The 16,059-nt window shown below is 42.6% G+C and overlaps 1 protein-coding gene across 3 annotated transcripts in view; it reads left to right on the top strand.

Annotated features, from left to right (window-relative positions):
- The first annotated feature begins 4,557 nt into the window (after positions 1 to 4,557).
- Positions 4,558 to 16,059, top strand: part of slc4a8 (solute carrier family 4 member 8) — a 59,047-nt gene continuing 47,545 nt past the window's right edge. For all 3 annotated transcript variants that reach the window (XR_002289655.2, XM_011494584.3, XM_020701442.2), the window contains exon 1: positions 4,558 to 4,839. Coding sequence is in view for 2 of the 3 variants with exons in the window: in XM_011494584.3 (XP_011492886.1) it covers positions 4,801 to 4,839 (39 nt within the window). In the remaining variant the exon portion in view is untranslated. The remainder of the gene's footprint in view (positions 4,840 to 16,059) is intronic.

Raw genomic sequence — 16,059 nt, forward strand, 5'->3', positions numbered from 1 at the left:
TAGCCTGTACAACACATGGTCCTGGCTGCTGACGGCCTGGTCCTGTGGCTGGGTGCTGATGGCTTCGTTTTGGAACTGGCTGATGCTCAATCTGAATGGTAAATGGTAAATGGCATATACTTATATAGTGCCTTTCTTCCTACAAGGACAAAACACTTTACAGTCACAGACCCATTCACCCAGTCACACACACATTCACACACACATTCAGACACTGGTGGCGGCTCCGCTGCCAAACACAGGCGCCCGCCTACCACCAGAGGCAAGGTGGGGTTCAGTGTCTTGCCCAAGGACACTTCGACTCATGGGCGTGCAAGGCGGGAATTGAACCTGCAATATTACGATCATGGGCCAACCACCCGACCGCTGCTCCACGGCCGCCCCAATCTAATCATCTTCTTCAGAGTCACTGTCAGACTCTGAATTTTCAGAAATGTGATCCTCCAATTCTGAAACCTCCTCTTCTGAATCGTCTCCCTCTACATCATCATCAAAAACGTCTCTCTCTTCTCAAATCAATTCCAGGGCCCTCTGCGCAGAAAGCCTTTTGGCCATTTTGATCAGTTGTGATAAGAAACCACACTGGCAAAGCTATATTTAACGTGTCCCGCCTCCAATTTGTAGCTGATAAAGATTGAGATATTAAAGATTCCCGTAAGAAAGTCAAATGGTCAAATGTGCGGGAGAACGAGAGCAAACAGAGTTGATGCTTGAACTATTCTAACAATGTTGCAACCTTGTGCGGGAACCGCAGGTGCAGAAACAGAACTCACATTTACAGTGAATCTTTCTCTCTCTGCCACTCTCTCTCTCTCTTTCTCACTGGTCACACACACACACACACACCTACACACACACAGCAGGCCCAGACAGGTGGAGGACAGAGTGTAGGTACATAAAACATCAATTTCCACACTTCTATTAGCCCCGGGTCCAGTGGACCCGAACATCTTATATGTAATAGAAATGTGTTTGGGGGGGTATACGGTGTGTGGTCATTAAAAATGTATTCTGATATATGTTCTTCACAGAAAATGAGCCAAGGCCAGTGAGTCTGAGTTTGAAAATTAATTAATTGTATCATTTTTCTTTTGATAAAAAATGAAAACGGGTCCCACAGACCCGAACACCACATAAGGGTTAAGTATTGAAGATGGTTAAAATGATTGATTTTCTAATTATATTTCTTCACTTGCTTCAAAAATTCATGATTTGTTTATTTTCTGATAGTGTTATTTTTAATCACAAACGTGATTTTTCTAATGAAAATATCTGAATATATTTTAAATAACTGATCCGTAGGTGGTATGTTGTTATACAAAATAGTTTTATCTACTTTACATAATTATCAAGTAATTCATCATTGTCATGTGATTTATTGATACTTAAGCACACGTAATGAACTAAAACTGTGTTGGTAAGGCATTGATACCAGATGAAAAGTTATGAACCGGATAATGATAAATCATGTAATAACAATGGTTACGGTAGAACAGGGGTGGGATTATATAAATTTGCTTCCATCCACTCCTCTTCAAGCAATCTTTGATTTAATATCTAATTATCCTAAGTTTGATACGTCTTTGAAATAGTGTATAAATGCTTATTGTATTGTTTTGTGCATTATTCCTTGATTGCTTGAAATAAACCATTTCAAATAAAACAAGAAATAAATCAAAAATACTTGGATTTACAGCAGATACCTTCACATTTCTGTGTGTATGTCTCATTACAATGCATAGAAGACACAGAGGATGTTTAGAGATCATATTTATTTATTTTAATAAGTTCAACAAAAGCCTCGGTAATCACGTCTGCATATCTAGGTTCATTCACATCCCGGTACGTTCTCCATCCTGCAGCTAAAGCTGCTTTCCGCCGCTACTTCTGTGTCTCTGTGACCCACATTAATTCAAGAGGGGAAAAATGAAAAACAAGAATCAAAAAGGGGATCTATTTATTATTGTCTCGATGAAAATAGTAAAAATGTCAGATTAATGATTAAGGATGCCAGAGCTGCATTTCCCCTGTCCGTCTGCCAGGAAGACAAGCAAACGAGCTTCGGCGGGCTGGTGCTCTTTTGCTTGTCACAGCTCCGGGGTAGCTGGGTAGCCGGCAGGCGGAAAGCCGCTGCGGAAGGCGATTTCTTTTATTACCATACTCGTTAGCGGTCACTTTTCATCCGAAGGCTACATGCTGCCTATCCCATCATGCATCACACATATCCCATGCATCTGCATAATGCATCTCGACCAATCAACGTGTCCCTGTAACTGTGGTGAATTCAAATACAGCAGGATAAATGTATTTTCGTGGGAACAAATTATTTTATTTTTATGCCCATGTCAGATCACGGGCTCCATTCTGTTTTCTTTATACTATTAGAAATGATACGTCAATGAGATTCTAATTCTTTAATTATTAAAGGAAAAAAAGTTGTGATGAAGAAAATATAGATTTGTGAATGTGAAACTTATCAAATAGGAATTCTGAGTCCGGCAGCCCGGACTACGTAAACCGTGCGAACGGTTTATTCGATTTTTTTTCTTTTTAACCACCGGCACCTGGAGGGCTCCATACTAACCAGTGTCAGTAGCTTCACATGTGAGCTACAGTATTTAAGACGGACAGTTCTCCTTCCAGCAGTTCATGGTTTTCACATGGCTGGTTTTGACTGATGTTAATTGCTTTTACTGCAGCAAAGAATCTCCTGGTGCATCCAATCTCAAGATTTAGTCGGTTTCCTTGATCTATTGGTCTGTTTTTACTGTCTCTCAGTGTTTCCCTGTGGATCGCTGACTTTGGATTTATTTGCCCTCTTTTGTAGATTTTAGTGCACGAGCTTCTGCCTTGCTGACTGTATTTCCATTGCAGCCCTTCCTCCTGCCTCGACGTGAGCTGCTAAGGAGATTCAGGTTTCCCTATCCTCTCATGACATCAGGTCTCCAGGATGCTTCCACCAGTGGGATTTCCATCTGTTATCACAGTGTTCCCAGTGCTCCCCCATGCAACTGATGATGCAGGGAATCAGTCACTCTTTAAGATCTAACAAGTTATTACACAGCTAAAAAAAATTAAGGTAAGGGGTATAATATGTTATAGTGGTTATTATGAAACAGCACATTGTTTTGCGCAATGCTCTCATTGAACACAAGAGGGCGATCTGGTGCGTTCTAGAAAACTCCATCAGGCCAAAGTCCCTATTTTCTCACATCCTTATTTACTTTTCTTACAAACTTACAAACTATCTTAAAAGAAAAAATATCTTGCATTAGTTTTTTTTTTCTTTTTTTTTTTGAAAAAAAATAAATATATATCTTGCATTAGTTTTACAACTTTAAAAAAGTAATTTAAAATGCATTTGATGTTAAATGGCAGTACTTTCCCTGCAAAATATTAAAGGATTAACCAATAGGAGAATGTGGAAAGTTCAAGCCTTTGGAATTCTTTCTCCATTTTTGAAAAAATAATAAAGTTCGAAGTAGTTTATCATTTTTCAATATAAGGTACTTGTTAGATTTTTTAATCTAATCTGTGGCTAGTATTTTTCGCTTTAGTGATTAATTTGCTTTCAGCCGTCAACATAAATCACTTCACTCCACGTGAACAAGACATGGGAGAGGCTGGTAAAGAAAGAAAAAAGAAAGTCAGACAGAATAAAACTGAAAAATTCACAGTTTTCTCCCAACATAAAAATCACATACTGAACAAGGAAAAGGGGATGAGATCCCTAATTTAAAGGATTAGGCTGCTAGGAAGACTAAATGAAAAGGTTAAAGTTAAAGAAACAATTATCTATTCAGAAATAAACTGACAACTAATCATGTCAGCTACTAGTGTAAAAGTTATAATAATGGTGAACAATGCACCAATTTAGGAAAACTGCATTATGTAGGCTACTTTTTTTTTCTAACTCAAGGAAAACATGGTGACTCTATAATTAAGATGTCTCCCAAAAAAAACAACAAAAAGAATTATAAGCAGTGACTACAAATAGACATTTTGTCCAGGTCTGTGCACTACATTGTTATGAAGTTTTGGATCTGGACAGTTTTTTATTTGTTATTAACACAGTGATATAAAAATTGTCTTTTTTTTAACTTGTCCTGTCCAACAGCTGGGCAAACAGATGAAGGCCTCTTGTGTTGGACATATTTTGCTTTAACAATAGGGGTTATAAACCTTCAGACAAACCAGGGGTATGTCTGAATAAACTCCTTTGTAATCGAGGCCAAACTTTATTCATTTTAATCATATTTGAAAATCTTTTGTGTTGGACCGGACGGAAAAGGAAAGGAGGTGAGAAGAAAGCGGGGGGGGGGGTTGGAGGTTGAATATAAAAATTGTCTAATGTTGTAAGTTTGTGTGTAACCGAGCTGCAGTTAGACTACAAACAGGAAAACTTGTCGGGGACATTGTGTTCCATGAGAAGCTCTGCAGACAATTAGCTTTGATGGTAGGAAGCGGCGCGTGCCGTGGAGCCAATGAGCGCGCTCGCGCTCATCGGCTGCACCGATGCCGCCTGCATCCTGCTGAAACACACAGGACGGGGGGAGGGGGGGGGGGCTGAGCGAGAGGTGCGGCTCGTTACCGGCAGGCGCGTGCCACATCCATCCCGCTCACCGCTTTGGTCACGTCAAAGACATGCCCTTCGTCCTTAGATCTGCAGCAGGTGCCTCTGCGCCTGCGTCGTGACCGTTTTGCTCCATAAACAGCCTGATAGCACCGGAAAGAGAGGCTTGAGGTTCAGTGACAACTCTCTCACTTTTACACACCGGGAAGCAGGTTCACCCAGAAGCCATGACCGCCAACGACCCCCAAAGTATTCTCTGTTATCAGGTAAAGCATTTTCATCCACTTCTGACTGTGCTTGGCCGCTTTTGGCGTTGGATGTCTTTATTTCTGGCTCCATCCATGATCTGCGCTCAGCTCTGTGCTCCAGACTGAACCCAGACTGCGTGAACACAGAGACGTTCATGCTTCCAGGGATGTGCTGACCGGTTCAGGTGATGTCCCGCTCTTCTGATGGATGCTCTGATGACGTGTTTTTAGGAGCAAACGTCACCATAGTGCTCCAAAAAAAGCACAGTGGCTTCAGGTTAAGAGTCTGACTGTCAGAGGTCACATGCAGGATGATGACGTGTTGACGTGTGAGGGTGAGACAGGAAAACTGTCTTTAACCAGGTTCATATTTTAGAAAGATTCTGATGAAAGCAGATAGTCTGCCTGAAGAATCAGCACTCCAGCTCTGAAACCAGGCTGGCTTTGGCACAACAACCGTGGCACGCAGAACTGGAGCCTAATGGACCCCCCCCATGCTGGTTTAGAATAACATCCTGTCCGCTGTGTCTGAAGACTGCATGGTAAAGAACCATGGGATCTGGCTAGATTCTGAGACCATTATGAGCAGCACCTTTAAATGACAGGTCATTTTAAAATCTGACGTCGTTCCGCCCACCTGTTGAAAAGATTGCTGAATTTAGAGGATCATTTTAACAAAAGATATGATACGAAAAAAGGCAAGGTATAACTGTTATGTAATCTTTAATTTGAAAGGGCCTATGTCATGCTTCAGCCTTTCAGAGTAAAGTATATCCACATATATGATAATATATTACCTTTGGCACACTAAAGAAAGAGCTTTTTCATGAAATATGAGTTCTTTTCGCAGCTCATTTTCCTACCTGGCTCTCCATCTCTGAGGCCCCTTGTGGGTACCACTCATTTCATGATGTCAACCTAGAGTCAGCCACGGCAGCGTGTTTGTGTTTTGCCCATGAAAACAACAACATGCTAACTTTTTCAAAGATGGATGTGCATATTGTGTATATAAATAAAAGAGTTTAGCCAATCACTGCTAGCTCCACGGACAAAGTGGGTGTGTGTGTTAGCCTGGGGGCGGAGCTGGCCAAATGACCTCTTTGAGGTTGTTTTTTTGGTGAGGAATGAACATTACAATACACTTAAAAATTCAAAAAGTTGATTTTGCGTGATATAGGCCCATTAAGAATTGTAACAGAAACTGAATGTAAATGTATACAAACTGTAAACTACAAATCTCCAGGACTGATCTCAGCTGCTTACTGTAACAGGGTTGGTTGTGAAAGATGGGAGACCAGGTATGGTACTGCGAATACAACAGTAGCCTTTTCCAGTGGTCCATGTACCACTGCTAAGTCCAGGGGGGTGCAGAGGATTGGGTCAGGAAGGGCATAACTGAAGCCAAATGTGCATGTCTGAATTCGGAGGTGGTCAGCTGGGATGGGAGTAGCTGAAGGGAAAGACGATGAGCACACCGATACCTCCGATTTTGATGTATTTTTCCCTCTAACAAATTTAATTCGTTCTTTGTTTATTTTTAAGTTGATACATAAATGTAAAGTTTGCGGTGTAGTGGTTCTTTCTGGGTTCTTTCTGTCATGTTCTCCCTGTGCTTGTTGTCAGGACAGATGTTGGATTGGTAACTCGACACTGTTGATTTCTCACTAACCACAACCTTGTAGGAGACACAAAGAATTTAAGCATTTAAATGTTTTAATTTTCTCAAAAATCAACAGTGAGCTTAATGTCTGAATTCTGGTTGTTCTCACTACCTGGAACTGATTTCCTGTGCTCCATGGTGCTCAAAATTCTATCCAGATGTTTTAGTTGGACCTTGGAAAGGTATAAATCCACAGTGCCTGGTGGATTGTTGGAGCATTGTGGGTACTGTAGTCAGGTGACTTGCTGAGTGATAAATACTGTGCTTCCTCTGTTTGTGAAGGAGTTGAATAAAGTTTGACTTCTCTTCCTGTTTTGTTTTATTCAAAGCGCCTTGTAATCCGGTCCGCCTCCTGGTTTGAAAAATGTCTTATTATAAAAAATGATCTAAAAGAAACCTTCTTTAACTAGATTAGTTGGGTCGAAGAGCCGAATGGAGCCTCAGGTTACTGCCTCCTGCCTCCACTTGGATAGGCCCCAGCAATCATATAAGGTTGTTTTTTAGATTAGTAACCATTACATTTTAAGTACTATAGCTACTGCAAAATGTAACAGTTTATTCAAATTATTTGACTTTAACATTTTAATTAAAAAGTATTTGATTTGATTAAAAAAGAGAATTTTATTGTTTGCTTGAGTATCCAAACGGCAGTCAAAGAATGACAGTCATAGTCTGAGCAACAGTATGCTAACATGGAATATTTCTGTTGATTTATTAACTAGAACTGACACTTATTTTCAATCAGGAATAAACATAATCATGTTCAGTAATAAATGTCTGTGTTGGAGAGACATTGAACAGATTTTTTTTATTACCGGTAATTAAAACTATATATTAGAAGTTTCAATGTTGACTATTTTGTGTGAAAGTAATGACTTCATTTGAGTTTGTAAGGTTCCAATGACATTTGTAGTTAAAAAACAATGAACAGAAACTGTAGAGAGTCAACGTTAAATCAAATAAGGTGTGCATGACTCACGGCGACTGTCACCCAGACTAAACGGCCACCTCCCTCATGCTCTCCAGCTCTCCTGTCTCGTCTGTTTTCCATCTTTACATGTGAGGGTCTGTGGCAGGAGAAGGGTTACTGAGGGGGGGCGATAATCCCAGCTCCTTTTAGAGTTGGGATCTTTGTTGTCAGCTCTTGCTGTTTTGGAGACAGAACAAACAAGAATAAACTACAGATCATATCATAAAGAGAACATTGTGTTTGGATTTATAAGCTGTTGATGTCATAAGGAAGAGATTTGCAGAGTTTATGTGCAGAGCGACTAAAAGCTCTGAGCAGGTAAATGGAGAGGTTAACGGAGGAGAAGGACCTGAGAAAATCAGAAGATCGCTAGATTTTAAAGACTTGAAGGAGACAGGAAATGGGTGGCTTTGATTTTTTTTACTTGGATTACCTGAGAGCCAGTGAGGATGGTGTAGAAGAGGTGATGTGGTGAAAAGAAGGAGTCTTTAGTGACGGTGAGCGCTGCTGAAGGGTTGTTAAAGGAAGAGGAGAGAGTTTTAAAAATCAAGACAAGAAATAACAAAGATGTGGACAAGAATGGGGGTGGGGGTTGGAGACTGAAAGTGAAAATGCGCCGATTGAGTGACAGAATTAATGTACCGTAAGAATGAAAAGATAAGGTGCCGTCAATGATGACACCCAGGCCAGACCAACTCGCAACTGCAGAGGACGGGGGAGGGGCTTAGACTTACCGCCTAAGATTCCAGAACCCGCAACAAACTGACTGCTGCTTCCAAAGACATACATTCATAAATTATTATACTTTAATTGGTTTACTGGATTTTTTTCAAAAGTCAAAGAAAAAAAAAGGAGTCTGCATCAAATCTGTTTCCATCATCTCACTCATCTTTACTCTGGTGTTTGACAGACAGAAAAGTCTGTTCAAGGTTGTGGAAAATGGACAAAAGACCAAAGGAAACAGTTTAGAAAAAAAGAAGTAAAGAGGAAAAAGAACTTCAATAATAAAAATGCAGGTGGTGTCCAAAATGAATACTCACTAATACGACCAAATTTACTGTTTGAGGAGTAAAATGTTGAGCAACTTTTGGCAAATGAAGGTTTGCAGTTAGTTAGACTAGTCTTGCTAATTATCTTATTGGTGGATTTCATCTAAGCTCTTCTGCCGTTCTCTTATACAGTCAATGCTTCAGATGCAATGTCCACAATCGTTTGTCTTTTTTTGTCAAGTTTTATGTGACACTTCAGTACAAAAACACAGAATATGTCCTCTAGTCTCCATTGATGTTCATTCATGAAGCCAACGGAAATGACCAGAATTAGTTCATTCATAATTCGTGTCAGGGTCTATTCAGCTCAAGAAAAAAACTAACAGCAAAATGTGACAATTTTTACCAGAAGCCAGCCAACCTTCAAAAAGAAAACAAACTCATGAATTCAGATTCCGCCCCAGACTATCGTGTGGTATGAAAGACTAAGTGGTCAAGGATGGATGTAAGAAGCAGTTCAAGTAAGTTGAACATTCAGGATCAAACTGAACTATTTTCTCATGTGTTTGGAGATGAATCAATCCATCCTCTTCTTCTCTTTCATCATCTGGAGGCTTTAGTTGTCATGGGGCAAAGACAAAAGACACCACAAGCCCTAACCTTCAATTCCCAAATTATATTCTAACCATAAGGTACTCAGTTCCTCCAAAGACCACTGGAGGCTGGTGTCAGAAGGGGCAATTTCCTATAGACTCCCAACTTAAAAAGTCATGTTTAACACCAAAAAGTAACAATATTTATTTGGTGCCAAAACACAACAGAATTGTGTAGATTCCATTGGAGCTCAAGTGTCCACATATTTAGGGGTTTGTGTTTTGGTACGAGTGGACCCCATGGTAGGACCCTCAGAGCTTCAGACTGACCTTTTGGGAACATTGTTGAGTTTGTCAGAGTGAACACTGGTAAACAGAATTTCACTGTACTGAATCCATTTGACACTAGATATTTGTCTAGTGGGGAGCAAACTCAGACACCAGGAAACCTAAGAAAACTGTTCTTGGTTCAATGTTTATTTGACTCAGAATCTTAGTTTTACACCTAAAGTGCCTGTCTTCCTACAATAACTGCAAACATACGGCAAAAGTAGAATAGTGTGCTCGCTGAAAAATGCTTTAAGTCCACATAACTGAGACAGAACCTTTTGAAATTAAGTTGCAATAAATTTGGTTTGGGCCTTGCCCTTCACAGATATTCACTTCAGCCTTTTAATGCAGCTTTGAGCCTTAATCACATGCATCCACATGGGTGTTGACATGTACATGTGCTGCATGTTTTCTTGGGATGTCTGGGGTCGTGGAGCATCCTAGACGGGAATAGCTGCATCTTAAGGGGAGCACAGGTGTGTCTTGCAGTTCTCCTGAGACTCGTCTGTCTCTCTACAGGCTCAACGAGCGGTCTAGGATCTTAAGGCGGTGTCACTCAGCAACTACGTAAATTTTCCACGTATGAAATTTCTGTCTTTTGTGATACATGCGTGATATATGTCATTCATAAATGTTTCTTGCATTTGTCGATGTGCGCAGATGTCTGTTGAGGGTTTCAGCCAACAGGTCTTTACGTGAAATTGGTTTTGAGCTGTTCAAAATTTTTGTTTGGTCAAGAATGATGCATTATGTGCAGTTTATGTATATTTTACGTAGTTTTACCTAATTTTTGCGAAATGCATGGAAATTTGTGGCTCTATACGACTGTTTCATGTCTGGCTAACGGACTTTTCACGCATGTACCACTGATGTATAATGTTTATATTGTGTATACGGCACACATATCACATTAAAATTACGTAATTGAAGCACAAAACACTAATGAATTGCATATAAACAGTGTAATAATCATCCACAATTCATGCTGGTTTACATGTTCTATGCGTGGTTTATTCATACTTCTTCTGTGGTTTTAACAGACTTCATTAGTTATAAATCTGTAAAAATTTCACGTACAGACCACAACTTTTCCCACTTTTTCCACAAATATTCACGTATGACAAGTTTTCATCAATGCAATATGCACAAAATGTGTGCAATGGCTGTGTGACATGGCCTTTAAAATTCATGCGGGCCACCTGAATGCCCAGTGCAGGTTTCACCATCATTTACACGCAGACGGCCACCAAAAAGGGCAGTTGTGACTTACAAATTCACACAGTAAGAACTGTAGCCGACAGAGGTGTGCAATGAAAAAGATGAAAACTGAACCACAACTGTGATATTTGACTGCTAAATTCAGAGCAAAGGAAGAGGTCAGTGACATTTACTGGAGTGTCACATGATGCTGTGATGTGAGATTTGTGCTGCTATGTGTTTTGGTGCAACACATTGATCGTCCTGCTCAGCCAGGGCATTCAGCCAGGGCATGGGGAAACTACAAATCATTGCTGCTCTACTTGTTCAGATTGAAACCCTGGTGTTGGTCACTTTTTGGTGCACCTTTATGTTACCCTTCATAATGGACTGTTGCTTAGCTTTTTATTTATTTATTTATTTATTTTAAAATGTTACATTTTGACTGTTGAACAGCTCTGACTGTGTCTGGAAGTAAACGGCTTCATTTAAAAGGAAAAACATTGTTACTTTAAATAAGTGAAAGAAAAGATGACTTATTCATGTTGTTGCAAAGCTGTGGTTAATCAACAATTGTTCAAAATGTTGCTATGATGGGGTAAAGAGATGTGTCTGCAGTTGCTTTCTGCTCGATAGTCAGAGGCCTATTTAGGACACTCCATGTTACTGTGCTGCTCCATACTACTGTGGAAATCCACAATCTTTGAAGCTCTGCCCCATTTTTGCTTAAGATTAGTTCCCTTTGATTTGAGGATTGGTTGGTTGTCATCACTGCACTGTAGACATTTAGGGGCCCTTGGTGGGGAGGGGGTTTGGACATCACTGTGAGCAATCAGGATATGTCCCCTCAGTGCCCTACCCACCAATTTTAACTGCACCCTTTAGTACACACACCCTTTACCCCTCAAAAATATACACTCCAACACACACACACACATGCTCACAAACACACACATACATAACACAAGGAAGGTGGGACCTTTGACCATCTGTCCCCTAACCCATCCCTGGTGGGCGGGTACTAGGCCCTCGGCAGTGGTGGCTGTGTCACTTGGGTGTTGACTTCCTGGGCCCAGCAGCCCTCTCTCCACGCAGGGATAGGGATCCCTGAGTTCTCTGGGAAGACCAAGAGCTCGGGATTACATCACATCTGACCCTGGGGTGTCCATGTCCCTGTGGTGGTCCTTGCCCTCAAGCGCCGGCCTTCTCCAAAATTCCAACAGGGGGTGAGCCTGGTCGGGCCATGTTTACAACACTCCGTGTGGACCCCACTTCTCTTGGGCGTCCTCCTCCTGTGCAGGAGTGGCCGGCTCCTGCCTGGCTCTCTCCTGGACGAACCGTGGGCAGGGTGGGTGGCTGTCTGGAGCGTGGGACGGATCTCCATTGGGGGGGCCCTGGCTCGTGCCTGGGGTTGGGGGGATGCTCAGAACTCCTGGGTGGTAGAGGGCTGCTCATCTGGGGCTGGGGGTGCTCTCCTGGGGTGGGGCCCCGCGTTGGGCCCTCCGGGCATGGTGGTGGGGGGGGGGGGGGGGGGGGGGGGCTGCTCTTCTGGTTGGACCGGAGATTGCACTCTCTGTCCCCCTCTTCTTCCGCTCCTTTTCTTTTCTGTCCGGTCCAACAAAAACTGTTACAAATATGATTAAGATGAATAAAGTTGAGTTTTTATTACAAAAGGGGTTTATTCAAACATACCTCTGGTGTGTCAGAAGATTCATAACCCCTATTGTAAAAGGTAAAATATGTCCAACACAAGAAGACTTTAGCTCTCATCTCTTTGCTCAGCTGTTGGACAGGACAAGTACAAAATAAATTAATAAATAAAAAAATGGAAAAAATGTCAGCATGTTTAAAGTGCATGTAGTTCTCCAAAAGGGTTGATATGTAAAACATTCTCAATTGTGTAAGTTTTGAAAATTTCTATGCCAATTTTTTAAGTCTGCATTATTAATGTAATTTCTTTTACAAACTATACTTTTAATAGTTGCAGTTTCTCAGTTTTCAATGATGACTACAAAAGACAGCATTTGAAGCCTTTTTGGATCAGTGGACTGATTCAGGAAGGAACTAGTCTCCGTAGAAACCAATTCGTCCTCCAACCCACCCCAGTGCTGTTGCTGATGTTGCGCTAGAGGACATGAGCGAAGACTGAGGGGACGTTTGCCAGGAGAAATAATTAATTACTCTCAGAGGAAAATCCTACAAGCATCATAGTTTTCACATATGTTCACACTCATTAAAAACAAACAGATTTTTCCAAGTCAAGTCAACTTTATTGTGCTTTTAAGTGCTTTTAAAACAGCAGAAGCTGACAAAAGTGCTTAACAACGCAGAATAAAACAAAACAACAAACTAAAACAAACAGCATAAAATCAATAAATTCAATAAATAAAACCAATAAAAACATCAACTCACACTGATTTAAAAGCCAGGGAGAAAAAGTGAGTTTTTAACTTGGATTTAAAATCATTCAACGAACGGGCCTTCCTAACCTGCATAGGCAGTGCATTCCACCAGCTGGGGCCAGCAACGGCAAATGCTCTTTCCCGTCTGACTTTCCGCCGTGTCCTTGGCACATCCAGGAGTAGCTGGTCAGCTGATCTAAGTGAGCGGGAAGGGGAATGCAGCTGCAGCAGTTCAGAGAGGTAGGGTGGAGCCAGACCTCTTAAAGACTTAAAAACAAATAAAAGAATTTTAAAACAAACTCTAAAAGCCAGTGAAGAGAAGCCAGAACTGGTGTGATATGCTCTGTCTTCCACGTTCCAGTTAACAAGCGTGCAGCGGCGTTCTGCACCAGCTAGAGACGGGACAAGGATGAGTGAGGGGCACCAAAGTAAAGAGAGTTACAGTAATTCAGCTGAGTTGTAACAAAGGCGTGGATTACTGTCTCAAAGTGCTTTCTTGATAAAAACGATTTGACTTTAGCCAGCTGCCTTAACTGAAAGAAGCTGGATCTCACCACCGAACTGATCTGCTTGTCCAAATTAAAACCATTGTCCATCTTCACTCCTAAGTCTGTGACAGTAGATTTAACAGATTGAGTGAGAGAGCCCAGAGCTATAGGGTGTGACTCACTGTTGCCTTTTCCTCATTGAGGTGGAGAAAATTAAGAGCAATCCATCCATCCATCCATCCATCTTCCTCCGCTTATCCGGGACCGGGTCACGGGGGCAGCAGACTGAGCAGAGATGCCCAGACTTCCCTCACCCCAGCCACTTCCTTCAGCTCCTCTGGGGGGACCCCGAGGCGTTCCCAGGCCAGCCGAGAGATGTAGTCTCTCCAGCGTGTCCTGGGTCTTCCCCGGGGCCTCCGCCCAGTGGGACATGCCCGGAACACCTCTCCAGGGAGGCGTCCAAGGGGCATCCGGACTAGAAGCCCGAGCCACCTCAGCTGACTCCTTTCGATGTGGAGGAGAAGCGGTTCTACTCCGAGCTCCCAGGTGACCGAGCTTCTCACCCTATCTCTAAGGGAGCGCCCAGCCACCCTACGGAGGAAGCTCATTTCAGCCGCTTGTATTCGGGACCTTGTTCTTTCGGTCATGACCCATAGCTCGTGACCATAGGTGAGTACTGGAACGTAGATCGACCGGTAAATTGAGAGCTTTGCTTTTCGGCTCAGCTCTCCCCTCACCACGACGGACCGATAGAGCGACCGCATAACTACGGACGCCGCTCCGATCCGCCTGTCAATCTCACGCTCCGATCTTCCCTCACTCGTGAACAAGACCCCAAGGTATTTAAACTCCTCCACCTGGGGCAAGGACACTCCACCCACCGAGAGATGGCAAGCTACCTTTCTCCGGTCAAGGACCATGGCCTCAGATTTAAGAGCAATCCAGGGTTTTAATTCCTCCAAGCACTCAGTTAAAGAGCTGATTGAATAGGCATCCTCCTTGGTTATTGGCACGTATATCTGGGTATCATCATAGCAATTAAAAGCACAGTTGTGCTTTCTAAGAATGAAACCCAGGGGGAGTAAGTAAAGGGAGAAAAGCAGAGGCCCAAGGACTGAACCCTGCAGGACCCCGTACAGTTGAGGAGCAGAGGAAGACTGAACATTATTGAGGTTTACACAAAACGTTCTATCTTCTAAATATGACCTGATGCCTACAAATTGCTGTAATCGGGAGATCAAGTTGTTGTGATCCAGTGTGTTGATCCAGTAGTACCAGAACCACATGCTCCCCAGCATCTGTAGCTTAGAGGATGTCGTTAAACACCCTGAGCAGAGCTGACTCGGTGCTGTGTAGAGATTTAAAGCCAGACTGGAAAACCTCAAGGTTGCCATTTTCATCTAGAAAATCCTTCAATTGGACATACACAATTTTTTCAAGAATCTTCGACAGGAAAGGGAGTTTGGAAATAGGCCTAAAATTGGACAACACAGAATGATCCAGGTTAGGCGTCTTGATCAATGGCTGTACTGTAGCATGTTTGCAGTTTCTAGGGAACACCAGAGGAAAGGCTGCTGTTTACAACAGCAAGAACTGCAGGTCCCAGAGTAGTGATAACCTCTTTAAATAATCGGGGTGGAACCACATCAGAGGGGGAACCTGAGGGCTTCAGGTGTTTCACAGTCTCATATAAAATGGACAGAGTCACTGGTTCAAATTGGTGAAAAGTTCCAGTGCAAGGCACAACAACAGAGGGGTCAAATGTAGGTGGTGATATGAGGGCCCTGGCATTATTCACCTTGTCCACAAAGGACTTAAGGAAGGTTTCACATGTCTCCAGCGTAGGTTGGACACAGACAGACTTGGGGGTGTTAAGAGCTGCATCTATGGTCCTTAACAGGACACGGGGCTTGTGACAGTGTAACAGGATAACATTTGACAGATGTTCCCTTTTTGCCTCTTTTACAGTAGCCTGATAATGATGCCAGCTGGCCTTCAACATCTGTAGTGACACCTGTAGCTTATCCTTTTTAAACTTCTGTTCAGCTTTTCTGCGCTCACGTCTAGCAGCAGGAGTTACATTGTTAAACCACTGCTCAGTTTTAACTTTAGGCTGCCTGGATTTAAGTGGAGCCACTGCACCCAGTACTGTCAGGCAGGTGGAGTGTAACCAGGAGCTGAGCTCATCCATACTAAAACATGTGGACTGTGGGATGACACTGGTTTGAATAAAAGAAGCAGAGAAAAGAGCTACAGTGGAAGGATTGATGATACGGACGCACTGCGCTGGACCTCGAGGCCTACAGGTGTTACAGGGCAGAGTGATGTCGAATAAAACAGGCATATGATCTGAAAACACTGCATCACATATCACCAGGTTAGAAACAGAGAGTCCATATGTCAGCACCAGATCAAGTGTGTGTCCACGTTCCTGCTTGGGTTCCGACTCATGCTGAACAAGTTTAAAAGAGTCAATAAGACTCTTTTTTCCCCGGGGTTCCCCCCTCCTGGGCGGGGGCGGCGGGCCCCTGCCTCGCTCCTCCCTGGACCAACCGTTGGCCGGGCGGATGGCTGCCTGGAGTGCGGAGTGGGTCTCCCTTGGGGGGTCC

Source organism: Oryzias latipes, chromosome 5, assembly GCF_053564925.1.
Source record: "Oryzias latipes strain Hd-rR chromosome 5, Olatipes_Hd-rR_3.1".
Classification (NCBI taxonomy): Eukaryota; Metazoa; Chordata; class Actinopteri; order Beloniformes; family Adrianichthyidae; genus Oryzias; species Oryzias latipes.